Source organism: Eretmochelys imbricata, chromosome 8 (assembly GCF_965152235.1).
Source record: "Eretmochelys imbricata isolate rEreImb1 chromosome 8, rEreImb1.hap1, whole genome shotgun sequence".
In the NCBI taxonomy this organism is placed as follows: Eukaryota; Metazoa; Chordata; order Testudines; family Cheloniidae; genus Eretmochelys; species Eretmochelys imbricata.
The window spans coordinates 94,227,522-94,244,663 of record NC_135579.1 but is presented as its reverse complement, the minus strand read 5'-3'; the positions used below and the strand labels follow the sequence as shown (position 1 = coordinate 94,244,663).

Below are 17,142 nucleotides of genomic sequence, written 5' to 3'. Positions count from 1 at the left end.
TCTGTTACATCTGTGCAAATACCAGTATCATTTTTATCTAAGATAAACTTCTGCACAACATATTGAGGTTTACTAGTAATAGCTGAAATTTCTGTATTTACTCCCTAAAATTCTGACATCACTTAAAAACAAGTCTGCACTCACAGTACATTTGTTTGAACCAGTGATACTCAGACCTCACGATTCAGGAGCCAAATTAGCGATCAACATTACCCGAAGGAGCCACAGCGGTGTGAACTCATTGTTTCATTTACTATAGTACTATTCATATTTAAACAGTGTGACTGGAAATATCTAATTTATGTGTGTATTTTTTTTTCCTCACAGCAAATAAGTTAATAACTTAATGCAAGTTGATAACTTAAATGGCTAATAACATAGTAAAAGCCTCCTGATCAGTTCATAACTTAGACCGGTTAATAATTAAATCACACACGATTTTAATATCAGGTGCTGCAAAGAGCCGCAGGAGACGCATTAAAAAGCCGCTTGCGGCTCGCCAGTTGCAGAGTATCACTGGTTTAAAGCATGTAGGCAGCTGCAACAGAGAAGTGCACAACGTGAAACACTTAGCAAACGGCAAAAGCCATGCAAACCACTGAGGATGAGGAATAAATAGGGGGTGGGAGTGGAGAGGGAAAGGGAATGATGTAGTAAAGGAAAAATAAATGATGCATCCATGGGAGCGATGGTAGGCATTGGTAAAAGAATAAGTGAACACCTCAAGATGGAGAGAGAAAAAAAGGACAGATACCTACCCCAACCTGCGCTATCTAGCTACCGACCTGTGGACTTATAGTATCACCAGTAGGCTCACCAAATGGATCACTGTTGGAAGAGGCCTGAGATCCATCAGGCTAGAATACAAGAACATAACACCTTTTTTCTCAACAACAGGAAGTGAAAAGGCAGTAAGAGGTTATTTTCATGCTAGGGACACATTCTATCACGTGCAGCTACTGTACATTTTAAAACACAAAGGGTGAGATCCTACAGTTAATGTGCTTTCAAAATTTGCAAGGACTTCAAATGGGTGTTGCATACATAAAGGCACTGATTTAATGCCTGTTGAAGGTGATAAAAGAGATGCCACGACTGCAATAGGCATTGGTCAGACCCAAAATGACTGCAGGCCCAATCCCTGAAAGCAGATCTTTGACTAAATTCATGAGCAAATCTATGTGAATCAGAGAGAGTCTAATCTTGTGTAATTTATGCCCTCTTCTATCCCCTCTGCATGTAAATTACAGCAATTTGGGCTCTGTCTAGCCTTTCTTTGACTTAAACTCAAAGCCAATTACCAGAGCATTTTATGACATACAATCCCCATTTAGCCAACCTTTGACTTTGGCCCACTGAGTCTCACTAAGTGTAATGGAATCTTAATGGAGAAAAATCACATACTAAAGGCCCACAAGTAAGGTATGTAACAAGAATAGCAACTAGCAAGAAAATGTAGGAATGTGTAAGTCAGTGTGGGCCACAGTGTTTTAACATATATACTCTTACACCTTCTTCTGCTTCCTTGGCATGTATGTTACATCAACCTGAAGTCCCTTACACATCCGTAAGTGGTGTAAGTACTTTTATGGATGTTTGAGGGTAACTAACTTACACTGCTTTACATATCACCTTGGAGTTTGGCTCCTTAATATGAATACATACTATTGTAAATATCTTGTTAATGTTCGATAGCTATCAAACCCATACTTGGAAAGGAACGTTCTCTGCAACTTCCCTTAAAAAAAAAATCCACCAATCCTGTTGAAAAATCTATTTGACATTTCCAGCTAACTTTCAGTTACTCCCTGATATTTTCTAGCTAGAAAAGTCTAGTTAGTATTAGGAGTCATGCTACTCACAGCCTCCTGCTCTTCACTTTTGCTTGGGCTTTCAAACCCCTCTTCGAAGAGGTCATCTGCAGTAGGATCACTGGTATGAGACACGGATGATTTTGATGGAGAACTCTGTCTAGGAGCAGGGGTTGGAGCTAAACAAAGATGACGGCAATAATAATAGGAAATCAATTCATTAAATTTGTTCAAGATGGACACACTATTGAAAATCTAGTCATACTTAAACCCCCCAATTATATTATTCCTAAATTGCTTGTTTTCTGCTAAGATGTGTTTTGTAAAATGAAGCAAACAAAATCATAGTCTATAGACTGAAAATTATAACAAAAATGTCACCAACTCCTTATTTTTATTCCGAGCTTTAAATTCATTTACCCCAACATAAGAAAACTCCACAAATCAGTGTTCGAATTCTGTGATTTGAAACAAACAAACTTAATGTAAAACCTATTTCCTCTGTCAGCCTTTTCAGAAACTAGGATGTTTGTTTTTAGACCAGATGGATGTCGGGGGAGTTTTTGACCAAAAAGAAATTTCAAATGCCAAGAAAAAGATATTGATGGTGCATCTTTAGGTAGACTCTGAAAACACAAGGCTTGTCTATATGGAGACACAGTGCACGGAAAGCCGGGTTGTAAATCGGCTGCACTCTAGCCTGAAATAGCAGTAGGTCAAAGCACTCTACAGAACGAATAGTGCATGGCAGCAGCATCTACCCAGAATCAAAGAGAATCATAGAAGATTAGGGTTGGAAGAGACCTCAGGAGATCATCTAGTCCAACCCCCTGCTCAAAGCAGGACCAACCCCAACTAAATCATCCCAGCCAGGGCTTTGTCAAGCCAGGCCTTAAAAACCTCTAAGGATGGAGATTCCACCACCTCCTTAGGTAACCCATTCCAGTGCTTCACCACCGTCCTAGTGAAATAGTGTTTCCTAATATCCACTCTAGACCTCCCCCACTGCAACTTGAGACCATAGCTCCTTGTTCTGTCATCTGACACCATTGAAAACAGCCTAGTTCCAACCTCTGGAGCTCCCCTTCAGGTAGTTGAAGGCTGCTATCAAATCTCCCCTCACTCTTCTCTTCTGCAGGTTAAATAAGCCCAGTTCCCTCAGCTTCTCCTCATAAGTCATGTGCTCCAGCTCCTTAATCATTTTCGTTGCCTTCCGCTGGACTCTCTCCAATTTGTCCACATCCTTTCTGTAGTGGGGGGCCCCAAACTGGATGCAATACTCCAGATGTGGCCTCACCAATGCCCAATAGAGGGGAATAATCACTTCCCTCAATCTGCTGGCAGCACTCCTACTAATGCAGCCCAATATGCCGTTAGCCTTCTTGGCAACAAGGGCACACTGTTGACTCACATCCAGCTTCTCGTCCACTGTAGCCTCCCGGGTCTTTTTCTGCCAAACTGCTGCTTAGCCAGTTGGTCCCCAGCCTGTAGCGGTGCATGGGATTCTTCCATCCTAAGTGCAGGACTCTGCACTTGTTCTTGTTGAACCTCATCAGATTTCTTTTAGCCCAATCCTCCAATTTGTCTAGGTCACTTTGGACCCTGTCCCTCCCCTCCGGCATATCTACCTATCCTCCCAGCTTAGTGTCATCCACAAACTTGCTGAGGGTGTAGTCCATCCCATCATCCAGATCATTAATGAAGATGTTAAACAAAACCGGCCCCAGGACTGACTCCTGGGGCATTCTGCTTGATACCAGCTGCCAACTAGACATCGAGCCGTTGATCACTACTGGTTGAGTCCTACGATCTAGCCAGCTTTCTATCCACCTTATAGTACATTCATCCAATCCATACTTTTTTAACTTGCTGGCAAGAATACTGTGGGGATCGTATCAAAAACTTGCTAAAGTCAAGATATATGACATCCACTGCTTTCCCCATATCCACAGAACCAGTTATCTCATCATCAAAGGCAATCTGATTGGTCAGGCATGACTTGCCCTTCGTGAATCCATGTTGACTGTTCCTGATCACCTTCCTCTCCTCCAAGTGCTTCCAAATGGATTCCTTGAGGACCTGCTCCATGATTTTTCAGTGACTGAGGTGAGGTTGACCGGTCTGTAGTTCCCCGGATTCTCCTTCTTCCCTTTTTTAAAGATGGGCACTATATTTGCCTTTTTCCAATTGTCCAAGACCTCCCCCGATCACCTTGAGTTTTCAAAGATAATGGCCAATGGCTCTGCAATCACATCAGCCAACTCCCTCAGCACCCTTGGATACATTGCAATCGGCCCCATGGACTTGTGTATGTCCAGCTTTTCTAAATAGTCCTTAACCTGTTCTTTCACCACTGAGGGCTGCTCATCTCCTCCCCATACTGTGCTGCCCAGTGCAGCAGTCTGGGAGCTGACCTTGTCTGTGAAGACCAAGGCAAAAAAAGCATTGAGTACTTCAGCTTTTTCCACATCATCTGTCACTAGGTTGCCTCCCCCATTCAGTAAAGGTCCCACACTTTCCCTGACCTTCTTCTGGTTGCTAACATACCTGTAGAAACCCTTCTTGTTACCCTTCACATCCTTTCCTAGCTACAGCTCCAATTGTGCTTTACACCCCTGCATGGTTGAGCAATATTTTTATACTCCTCCCTAGTCATCTGTCCAAGTTTCCACTTCTTGTAAGCTTCCTTTTTGTGTTGTAAGCTCATCGAAGATTTCTCTGTTAAGCCAACCTGGTCACGTGCCATATTTGCTATTCTTTCTGCACATTGGGATGGCTTGCTGGGCTGTTCTCAGTGGTGGCAGATGACAGATTATTTAGTTGGTGTTGGTCCTGCTTTGAGTCTTCTATGATTAGTGTTATTAAGTTCAATCTAGCTTCTACGCAACTCAATAGACACCTGTTGGCTTCCATGGGAGTTAGATCTATACCAGTGTTAGCACTCGTATAATGGAATCTCTTTATAAACAATTTTTTGCAACTCCACAGTATTAGCACATTTATGCACCTAGAGTGAAATTCACTCCAGTACAGAGGGCCTGAAGAAGGCCTATTCAACACTTAAATCCTACTGAAGTCTCCAAAAATACAGCTGGAGTGGGACTTAAAATGGCCCCCTGTAGGGATGAATTTCACGCCTACTGAGTGAATATTTTCTCATCAATATTTTTAATATTTTCCAAACCAGTTTAAATGTGCTTAGTTTAGGCATATTTTGAAGAGCAGACCTATTACTGTTTTATTAAAAATTAAATTTTAGCTTTCAACCTTTGAAGTTGTTGATTTCAATCGCCTCTGTAATTTGTAGCTTAAATCATGTTTCCCTAGCTCCAGGATGCCACTAACAAGCTTGATCTTGCATGAAGATACTAAGCTCACGTGTAGTCCAACATAGTACACCAGAGAAAAGGGAAAAGCTTTGAGGAGATGGTCACATTTGAGGAAGAGACTGCGACTGGAAGGATTTGGGTACTTACGTGAATTTGTAGATGGCGTTGTAGAAGTCACAGGAGTCAAATTTAATTGAGAGATGTCAAAGTCATCACAATCATCTGCATCCTGTGCCATCCCGACTTTGTTAAAATAGCTGGAGAAGGCCTCTGAGGTACAACTGAGGGAAGGCTGGTCTGGTTTTCGTGATGGCACTGGCGGAGGCTGAGCCATCTGGAAATCTTTGAACATTTCTTTTCCCATTTTCTGTCTGGGCCTGTCTGTCTGTGGACTTGATCTGGTGGAATCGCTTGTGGGTGGAACAGTAGCTATGGGAGCAATGGTACCTTGAAACATGGCTGCTTGTAAAGGCATAACAGTTTGTGTTGGCATGAAGGCAGTTGGTTGGAACTGACCAGCTACAGATGGCCATGGTTGCTGGGTAGGAGAAAAAATACCAGGTTGGCCCCATGCTATTGGCTGTCCTCCCTGCATCACCTGAGCAACTGGAGGCTGAGCACTCATGGCCAATTGTTGTTGAACGAGGGGTTGCTGTCCCCAGAAGGAGGGCAGGACAGCTCCCATTGCAACGTAACCTTAAAGAATAACAACAGGATTGTTTTAGCGCATGAACATGAACAGCAAGAGGATGTGGTACAGGAAACACTGTTAGTCAAAAATACACAGACTGTGTTAGGAGTCACAGGCACTTTTACCAATTTACATCACTTCCTTAAATGTGTCAATCCTGTGCTCTTGGCAGGTGTACAAACAGTTCAATAAATAAAGCGTAACTGGACTGACTTTAATAATAATCCTCATCCCCACTCATTAGGGAAAAAAAATTATTTCCCTCCTCCTCAAATCACATGAATCCTCCCCCTTCCCATAAACTAGAGAGAAAAGGTGGCATGTTGGAACACAGTTTGCCTTGAAAATCAGCTAACCTGGGTTTTGGTAGACGAAAGAGTAACGTGAGCGCCAGAGCAGAGGACTCCTCTCAAAAAATGCCATCTTGTGTAACTCTACCCCACTTCTATGCTAGATCCGCAGAGAACAGGAGTCTCTTACAGCCTCACTAAAGAACTCTACCTTGTTAGCTCATGCTATAGCAGCTCATGCGTTTTGCTCTGGAGGTCCCTGATTCAATCCTTAGTATGTCGGCCCAGATGGGAGCCATCAAATTTACCGTTCCGGTTCAAGCCAGACGACGGTTAGCTCAGGGGCCTGCTTTGATTGCAACTGCTACTGTATCTCATGATAATAGAGGTTTTCTCTGAGGGAGGCAGGACTCAAACCATTAAGGCCTTTGTAGAGGAAAACCAGCCTTTTAAATTGCACCCAGAAATGGACACAGTGCAGATTATGAAGCACATGGGCTCCCTCTGAGAAGCAACCCTAAGTAAAGGAATGGCTAAATTTCAAATAGTTCATGTTTCTTAGTGGTCTTCAGGCTTGGCACTAAGTAGAACACTTTGCAATAATCCTATCTGAAAGTTACAGATAACTGAGGCAAGATCTATAAAAGATAAAGGCATAACCTCACCAAATACAGATGAAAAAGCACACTTGGCTACTTCAACACCCAGAAGCTGCTAAGCATGCATGCTATGAATTAAGAAAACATACTTGAAAAATTAGAGGTATGTTGTTTTGTATAATAGATGCCAAAAAATTGCACTGGGTAATAGCTTATAATGAAAACCTTCTAGCTAGGGGAAAGAGTTGAATATTAAAAACTGGAGTCATTAAAACATTCTAACTTTGATTTGACACTGCTCAGACAAAACTTCCCTGTCAAACTAATGGGAATCTTGGCTGAGTCTGGACTGTATGACTAGACCTTTAGTTTGTCATTTACAATTAAAAAGAAAAAAAGCAGATGAATCCAACAGAGTTTTCGACTGTGTTTAATATAAAAGGATTTCTGAAACTCTACCCTGAAAACCTCTATTAAAGAAGAAACTAAGTGACAGCGCTTATGTTTTACTAATACAAAATGATGTTATATTAATACGAGACCCAAGTGCTACATTAATAATTTTAATTTATTGTTAATATTTTACAATGTGGGATCTCTCTTTCCTCTTTTTTTTACTGGTATAGCAGTAGAAAAGAAACCTTTCCTTGACCTATAAGTTTTCCTTACCCTTCTTTTACCTTTTACTTTTGGTTTATTTCTGGGTTTATTGAAATGCAAACTGTAAAGGAGTAAGACAGCAAAACAAAAATCATAAGCAATTGATCTTGGAATCATTTAGCCAAGGAGAACAATAACATAGCTGAATATGTATTTCAACAAACGGTTATGATGGGGAATGTGAAGTAGGAGCCTCCGCAACTTTGTCAGAGCAATGAGGAATTTCCCACTCCATAACCCCAAAACACAGCATTGTAGTTATGACCTTTCTGACGAAAGGACACTGGAGGGTACTTCTTTGGAAGTACATCAGAGTTTTCCATAACCAGTTAACAAACAGGATCAAAGTGCTTATCTGGTTCTATTCCATGTATCAGGTATGTTACTTTCAAGTGCTAACATAATAATGGAACATTGATACAGTAAAAGATTTCCACTGTGTTACATTTCAGGACAGATGATGCCATACATCATAGCACTGAAGGTGCTAACCATCCAGAAAACTACTGTTGAATGATTCAAGACACTCCTTTTTCTCCTTCCCAAATGGGATGGAATGAGCTGTTTTTGCAATGCTCCCAGCCCCTGGCAGACCAGAGAGCAAGACCAGAAGTCAAACCCACATTTCCTGCATGTCAGTGCAGAATCTTACACGAACTCTGAATTTTGAGCACTTTGAGGAACATAGCAAAGCCTAGCTGAAACGTCACACTTCGGCTACATGGAATAGCTTTAAAAATGGTCACAAATTTTTCATGTTTCTTGCTGTGCCATCATTTACTGTACATAGTTCAGAATGTCTACAGTTATTACTGGAAATTCAAAGCTAAATAACTTTCCCTCTCCTATTACAACAATCGCTTATAGGTATGTAAACTATATACTTGAACTTCCAGAGACTTTTTAGTCCCAGATCTTTCTTTACTTCATTAGATGTTAGCAAACTCAATATACTGAAGGTTCGACTTGGTACTGATTTGGATTTTCTTTGTCCTGAAGTACAGTACCGTAAGACATTACTGTAAGTAAGTACATTACCGTAAGACAGGCTGTACTTTCACATTTCTATAGTGGAAAACTTTTTTTTAACCCTTATGTTTTGGACGTTGAGACATAAAACAGAACAGATACCTGAGTTCCACAGTTTAGTTGAGCTAATATTTTCAAAATAACCAGCCCTAAAATTAGTCTTTAAATAATCCTATCGGGTTCTTACCTGAGGGTACAGCAGCAGTGCTGAAAGGTACAGAACCAAACGTGTCTGTACTAGCAGGAAGTGACTGGCATGAAGATGGGATAAAGGCATCACCTGGAGTTGCAGGAGTCTACAAAATGAGACAGGAATAAAATACAACAGTGACATATCAGCTACTGTTTCTGCCATCAGCAATCGGCATGCACTGAGGTGCCACATCACCTTTATCTCCAAAAAGAGAGATGCAGATGTAAAGAAGCAGCAGGAAAAAGATCATCAGCACCACAAGACAGAAGACAACAGGAAAAGAGAGAAAAAATACAGAACTCTTAGGCCATGAAGAAAAAGAACAATATAACTTGCATAATCATGTATCACGTGCAAATTTCTGACAGCACCTGTTTCTTAAGAAATAGAAGTCTGTGATTCTGAAGCTTAATAGTTTAACTGAGGATTGATGTAAACAACAGACACAGAAAATAATGCAGAAAGGATTTTAAACCAGGGTGAAATTACTGTATTACAGAAGAATGATTAAATATTGATCCAGTTCATCAATAGGCCTAGAGGCAAAGTCTTGCATGTTAGAAGAAGACTGGTCCCATTGTTAAAGATAAGGATTAGAAGATGGGAGATCTGAACTCTCTTCCTAGATGTGCCACAAAATTCCTTTGTTACCTTACTGCACAGTGCCTCAGTTTCCCTATCTGGAAAAGGAGAATATTAATATTCCCCTATGTCACAATCTGTTTTGAGGCTTAAAAATGAACTGGAAAAATTCTCTATTTCTACTTTATAATGAAAACAGCTTGTTTCAAAGGCTTCCATCTCCTTAAAGTAACACACACATTTTTGTTTTTAACTTGTTTTTAGGTCCTTTTAGGTCCTTCTTCCCTCCCTTAGCTGAAGGACTGGGATATGATCTTTGGAGGTTCCAAAGAGTGATGTCATTCAAAGCTGTTACCACATCTGATGCTCTCCTTCCCAAACAACTGAGTTTTAGACAGAGTCCCACACAGCAGATGCCGCTGCTAAACGGAAGTGATGGGAGCTGTAGCTCAGGTTACAGCCCTGTATGACATCACCATTCAGATCTCTATTTAAAAAAAAAAAAAAAAAAAAGGTTGAGGCCATCCTTGCACATCACAAAGGAGCAGTGCGATGGGGTGTTCAGCCTACACAAGGCCTGAAGGGGTTGTAGTGGCTGGGTAGGCCAATTAACTGCACTGGCTGTATCTGGAGGAAGAGACAGGGAGCAATGAGGATTAATTAAAAAGGAAGCTCAGCTGCACAAGAACAGGAGGGGCCTGCATAAAGCCCAGTAGCTGAGAGGACAATGGGGCTGCAGAGAGAGAGAGAGGCTGCAGTCACTGTTACGGTGACAGATGGCAAGGGAGGAAATCGCCCAGGGATACACGGTAAGGGCTAGGACCCGATTACTTGTTGTAGAGTCCCTGGTCTGGAACTCCTTGTAGAGGGCAGGCCTGAGTTCCCCTACCAGCTACGGGGGAAGTGGCACCATTAGGGCAGTGAAAGAGAAGACTGTGAGGAACAGTGGGTCCTGAGAGACATTGATGCATGTGATTTCCCCGGTAGGGGAAAACCACAGTGACCGGACTGGGGGATCAAGCCATGAAGTGGGAGCAGTTGAGTCCTGAGAGAGCAAGACAGGGGGTGACGGTGTGCAACCGCAGGAAGAGGCATCAGCCTGGCAGAGTTAATCCCCAGACGTGGTCAGAAGGAGATGTGCCAGCGGTGAGTAGAGCACCCCGAGACAAGCAGTGATTGGAGAAAACCATTTTTTTTCCTTTTTGAATATGTTTGCTTCCTAGTTCACCTTTATTTCACTACTGTTTGAAAAAACACTTTGAAATCCTTCATTTTGAGTGCATGCTACTCACCCTCCTGCATTTCTAGACATGGCTACAGTAAACCTGCTTTTTACCGGACAGGTAGAAAAAGGCAGGGCAAGTTTCCCTGGGTACTTACTGGGGGAGAGGTTACATCAGGAGGAGTGGACATGTCCCCAAAAAGCTCTAGTTGGGTAACAGCCTGCAAAGAGAAGAATACATCTGTATTTATCCTTTAAGGAGAATCAAGGAAGAGGGTGCCTGAGACTGTAAACAAGTAATGAATTCATATCATCTATCCAAAATAAAGCTATTTATGCCTTGATTGTCCCCTCCGTGGGGACGGACTAGGCCCTGGGGCTGGCTCACAAACCTAGAGGAAGCTCAAACAGCCCCTGGGAAACTCTCTTATGGGGGATCCACCACAGAAGGGGATAGGGCAGAGAGAAAGCATCCACAATGGGGCTATATTCTCTTTCCACTCTTAGCTTCACTGGGCACAGGGGATGTGTGTATGTCCCATTGCCACCCAACCCTTCCACCATGGCCCCATCTCTGATCTCTCAAGCCCCAGACTACAACCTCTGTGGGGTCCAGGGGAAGTGGGTCGAATGTTGCTATGGAGTTGGCTGAGGCCCCCCCTTCCCCATGGGATGAGTGCGGCCTGTACGAGCCCTAGGCGATGAGGGGAGACACAGCTAGGCATTACAACTGGATAGCTCTAAATGCTAGAAATGTTTTACCAGGGACTCCATTTGGAGTTTGGTTTTGAAACAGATCAACCAAAGAGGTCTCTCTCAGTTGGACCAGAAGGGGGAAAACCCATTCATAACATATAGCAGCCTCAGTGGCTGCATAAGCAAAGTATCGGCCGAAGCTCAGACTCAGCACTTACAGAGATGAATTTAGACTGGACAGAGCCACTAGTGACATGGAAACCCAAGCAGTTCTGAGGAAGCCTTGCTTTGACTGTGTCTTCTACAGTACACAAGCCAAAATAGCATGAAACTTGATAGTGATCAAGTATTTACATCTGCCATATAATATTAATGATTCCTCCTGCACCAAACTTCTATGAAAGTATAATTTAAGTATTTTGATCAAAAAGAGCTGCTTGAAGGTATTTAGGTACTGATCGTAAGTGGGATCAGTTGCTGCAGTACTATCCTCCCAAAATTATTTGTATATTTAATTTTTAAAGGAACTTATCACATTTCCTGTTGTATTGCACAAAGTCAGATTACTACTGTATCTGTGCAGTGTGAATTATTGTCCCATTATGAAACAGCCTAGGAAAACAAGATGACATGATAAATTGATGAGTATTCAGAGGAGTGAAATTTATACACAATTAATAGAGCTGGTTGAAATTGTTTAGGTGGGATACTTTTTTCTTTTTGAGAAATAAATTTGCTGGAAATGAAAATTTTTGTTCCTTTCAAAATTTTTCCAGTTTTGTGATGAAAACATGAACCTTCCCAACAAAAAAATGTGTGGTATTTGATTTTTTTTCATTGTGAAACTGGAAAATTCCTGTGAAAATTACCAAAAAAAGGCAGGGGGAATTTTTGTTACTTTAATTTTTTCCCCAAGGAAAATACTCACCATTTTCTGACTAGCTTTAACAATTAATTACTGGTCAAGATTCTGGAGTCAAATTGCCTTCCCCCACCAACCTTATAATTTAGACCAGGGATAGCCCCTGTTTCACCCAACCTCTGAAAAATATCAGGGTAAAAATCTTCATAGTTTCATTTTAAATTTATCCATAGACACACCACTTTGAAGGATTCTGGTGGGAATCCAAAGCTCTGAGCAGCTCCCAGTTCTGACAGTAGTTCTTCCAAAGCTTTATCCTGTATCCTTTATTCAAATAAGTAACCCCACTGAAGTTATGGGAGTTTTCAGTATAGATTATTCGATAGGCAAAGGTTACAGAGTTTGGGCCATAGTTAAAACCAGAAAGAACCAAAATATTCGGGAACTCCAAATGGTTCTGAGAGTTGAGGTATCCACGGAACTTCCACTGCTCTCCACCTAAAACTCCATGCATGGGAGGTAACAGAGCAAGTAATAACACTTAGGACTTGCATAACTATGGGTGCTCTCCATCAGAGCCACGGGGCAGATGTTGGGGGACTCAGCCAATGGCACTGCACATCTGTTCTGTCAGGGGTAGGGGCCACTGAAGCAAGAAGCCAAACTGGCAGAACAGTTCCTAGCTTCACATGGAAGAGTTTAAAATCTACCCCCTACTTTTCTTACCGAAGGGACATTACAGGGAATGCTCAGAGGGGAATTCAGTGAGGTTCTCCTCCTTTCCTCCACTTCTCCTGTGGCTTCTTCTGGAGCCCAAGAACATGAAAAATCAGGCTTTTAAATTTTAATGGGATTGAACATCCATCTTAACTCTGTTTCTTGTCCCATCCCCCACTTTAGGTGGGATCACAAGGTCTGGAGACAACTTTGCAGCCCTCTAATTCAATAGGAGAGTTGATGATAGGCTTGGAATTCTGCTGAGTTCTAAATCATATAGGGCCATGGGAGTAGCCGATGCTTAGCACTTAGGACAGTTGGGCCACATTCTATTTTCTGAATCATCTTACATGAAACAAAAAAAGAGGGCAAATGTTAAAGGTTCTCCTCATATCATCAGTTCCCAGCTTTTTGCCACGAATGATCTTTTAAGGAGGAAGGCTACTAATTCAAAATGCAATAGTTTGAGTGATTTTTATATTTTTCTTATATATGTATTGTTTAAAAAAGAGGCAACGCTACAGTAAATTAGACACTCTCTGCCTTGAATTAGTCTAGCTGCATTAATGGCACTCAGCCTAGGAATGAATTATTTCACATCTCCTCACATTCTGTATTGTGTTAAATAGATCATTTTGTGTTTTGGTGATATGCTAAGACATTTTCCACTAAAGGTCTATATTTCCTTTCAAGAGTGTGAGTGTAATTCTTATTATAGTCACGGGAATGGGATTTACGCATGTATATGGGGAGAGGATTAGCCCCCTTCATTTTTTAAGGCTGCACTTATTTTCTTGGGTACTAATAGAAGAACTATAGAACTAGTCTCTCCAAGAGAAGAAGCAGATCACTCTAGTACCATGCACAAAATTGCTAACCATTTAATCTTAGCAATGTCTAGAAAAACCTGAATAATACTGATACTCCTAATTTAATCATTTCAGATGAAACTTCATGCCAACCAGCTGCCACCAATGGCTGCGGGGGTTGTAACAATAGCACAGAGTCACTTCCTTCTAAGAACTCTAAATTGCTTGTTTGAGGTTGTCCCTAAAACTTCTGTCTCTGCATCACTGTAAAGCTTCTGGCTAGAACCTCCCCCAGCCTCCTCTTGTCTGACTTCCTGCTAGCATTCTAAAGAAACTGTACATGTCCCTTCATAGATGAGACCGTGTGGGTTTTCCCTGCCCACAGGGAAAGATCCTCCAAGCCTTCCTCTCCCACCATAAGGGAGAGAAAGTGAGAAGCAGAGCTGCCAGTGACTGCAAGGGGTACCAGGTAGTGAGACCGTGTCCTGCACTACCCAGGTTGTCAGCCTAGGGGAAGAGTCTGTGTAGTGGGCGAGGGGCAGAAGTTTTGATGGAACCCTTATCCCACGATTCATATTAATGTAGCCTAATGTAGAATAATCTACATTAATGAATCTACATTAGAATGAATCCCATGATTCATATTCTAGCCTAATGCAGAATAAGTATAACTGAGAATTTAACACAATGATTCTTTTTGAACTCAAGGTTTCAGCATTTAGTTCAACAGCAGCAGGTCACATAACCACTCTGTGACTGTCACTCTGTAAAATGGAGATAATGATACTTTTCAAAGTGCTTTAAGATGTGTGCACCTGTGGAAATTCATCTCAGGTAAAACTCCAAGGAGCTCACGAGAGCCTCTCTGATATCACAGCGATGGGGACTATATAAACCGATTGCTGGATAGAGCACTATTGAGTTGCCATTACTGTTTATGCTAATAAGCCCTTCTACATGGTGACCCCAGAAAAAGAGCAATATATTGGCATGACTGCAACTTTGTGTACAACAGATGCTAGAAAGCTATGTCAGCAAATGTAAATTGTAATTTAGCGTGAAAATAACTTTTGAGGATACTTGTTAGAGAGGCTTAAACTGCAACATTTGAATCTGGATTTCAAATCCCACGAAGTCTGGGATTGTTTGGATGAGGAGTTCTAGTTCTGGATCCTTGCTAGGGCTAAATTCTCTACTGGTCTAAATGAGTACAGCTCTTTTTACATAAATGGAGTTTCAGACATTGGCAGACATTTTGGCAGCTAATCTTTACCTTTCATTGGTTTTAAACAGTTTCACTTTCTGGGTCACCAAACAGATGAATTTTCCAACTATATAATTTCTTTTTAAATTATCCGTACTTGGCATTAGCTACATTCTGGTGCAGCTAAACCCAAATGGAACATTTTCAAATTGCACTAATTCTAGTGGTGATTTCATCTACATTTCCCTTTCATATTTTTAGTGTCATAACCTTACCTGAGTGACTGTAACAAGATTTTCATCAATATCCAGCAATAAGTTTCCATTCTGCAGCTGTAAAGCATGATTTATGATAATGAAATGAATGATTTATAAAAATGACATGAGTTCTGAGCATGACAATGATAACCTCCATAATTATTGACTTCCCTATGGAAACGAAAACCCTTTCAGTCTTGTAGCAAGCTGCTGTACTCACCTCAAAGATAACAAATCACACGTTTAAAAATGGTGCATTTGAATGCTGCTAACATAAAGTGCAAATATACACGACACTTGCCTGTAGTACACTCTTGTACAACGCCAGTTCTGTCATGTATAAGGCTACATCAGTGCAGACATTAGAAATAGTTACTCTTTAAGGGATTTATAAGTTTAGCTATAAAAATTCATTATGGTGCCTGCTCCCATTGAAGTTAATGGGAATCTTTATTGACTTCACTGGGGGAGGGAGTTGGCATTCTCAGCTAAACAATTTGATAATATACATGTGGGGTAAGAAAAGGCTCTAAAAGCAAATAATATATGCAGCAAAATACAGTGTCTATTTAACTAGGTAAAACTATGGGTTTTGAAAAGTGTATTTATAAATTAATAAATGCATATCTAAGATTACAAATACCCTTTCTATAATCTGCAAGAAAATATTTTTTAAAATGGTGGTATTAATGAATCCAAGATAAATCTAAATCTACAGGGTTGTGTGTAAATGTATGTATAATGGAATATACTAAAAATCCCACTATTAGCTATAAAAATAATAGCTGATCACCTGACTTAAATGTCATCAGAGGACTAAATTTCAATGTGATAAACATAACTGTTTTAAAGTGGGAGGGGACAAATCAGAATGATTTTTGCAATAGCGAGAACTACAAGAGCAAATGAATTAAAGTTTAATCTGTGCTCCGTTTAAGAGTGGAGGGGGCCAGAAGATGCCATTCCAGGAAGCTGGAATAACAAAGGCCCAGGAAATGGGCTGACAGCAGAAGAGAGCCAGGAGTCCTGGGGAATTAGGAGTTGGATGTAGGGGAAACCCCAGAACGCTATTCCATTAAGGGCCCGAGATCAGGAGCCCTGTCATGTAGGATTGGACAGGACTCCCTTCTTTTCCAGTCAATCGGGAGGAGCTCTCTGGAGGAGGGCAGTATACAGACTGCTTTCTCCTTCAGAAAAGTAAAGACACTGGCAAGAGAAGGAGGTCAGAGCCAGAAGGCTAAATTCCAGGGAGAGACAGCCATGAGAAGCAGCCCTGTGAAGAGCAGGCTGTGGCTGTGTGTGGATGGCAGAAGAGCCAGAGATAAACGTGAACCTTTGAGCTGCAGTGACAGACTTTATTGGTGGGGCAGTTTGGAAGTGTTTCCCAGCATTACACCAGCCCCAAGCAGAAGGCAGTAGAACTTCTAAGATGCCGTGGGGGGAGTTTGTAAGGAAAGAGGGAGCACCCAGGGACAGCTGGTGCAAAGGGAATTCTGGTCATGAGGGACTGCTCAGGAAGTGGCAGCCCTGTTACCTGATGACAAACCCACCAGTCAGCAATTCACTGGAAGTTTAAAAATAGCCTGAAAGGGTGGTTCTCCTGTGTCTCTGATAATAAAATTTGGGCAAAAAGCAACTTCAGATGAAGAAAGTATGACATATTATATATACAGGGCCCAATACTGTAGACTCTGTATATGAGAAATTCCTACTGAAGTTAAGGGAAGCATGAAATCAGGTTTAGGCTATTAGCCCCAGAACCTCACTATAAATCCAGAAAGCATTCTTGATATAAAAATTGAAAGGCTTAGGCCTTGAATAAGGACCTCAGGCTTTAGCCAACAGATTATATTTCTTGATTTTGACCATCACTTCACCTAGTCATCTCTCCCAATTCTTTACAGGTTTTACAATCATGGTAGTTCTGAGTCAGATTCTGCCCTCAGCCATACTCCTGCACCTACACTGATTGCTCTGCAAAACCATTTGAAAAGTAACCATACTGTAGCATGGAAGAAACACGTGTGCAGCATAATAACAGACCATTAGTAATAACTTGACAGTGCTACAGTGGGACATCCCTGAAAACAGTTTGCCTATCATGTCACTGCACATCCCCAAGTGCCCAATTATCATGTCGCACTTGGACTACATCCTCCATCAGTTCACGTTCAGCATCACTTCCTGTTGA

General features: G+C 41.4%; 1 protein-coding gene across 3 annotated transcripts in view; it reads right to left on the bottom strand.

The window, feature by feature from the left end:
- Positions 1 to 773: 773 nt before the first annotated feature.
- Positions 774 to 17,142, bottom strand: part of DAB1 (DAB adaptor protein 1) — a 165,713-nt gene continuing 149,344 nt past the window's right edge. For 2 of the 3 annotated variants that reach the window (XM_077824740.1, XM_077824739.1), the window contains exons 9-13: positions 10,565 to 10,627; positions 8,597 to 8,705; positions 5,288 to 5,836; positions 1,863 to 1,990; positions 774 to 857 (exon numbers count right to left, since the gene is read on the bottom strand). In XM_077824740.1, coding sequence (XP_077680866.1) covers positions 774 to 857; positions 1,863 to 1,990; positions 5,288 to 5,836; positions 8,597 to 8,705; positions 10,565 to 10,627 — 933 coding nt within the window. Of the gene's footprint in view, positions 858 to 1,862; positions 1,991 to 5,287; positions 5,837 to 8,596; positions 8,706 to 10,564; positions 10,628 to 14,969; positions 15,027 to 17,142 lie in introns of all 3 variants that reach the window. The other variant, XM_077824737.1, reaches the window with a different exon arrangement.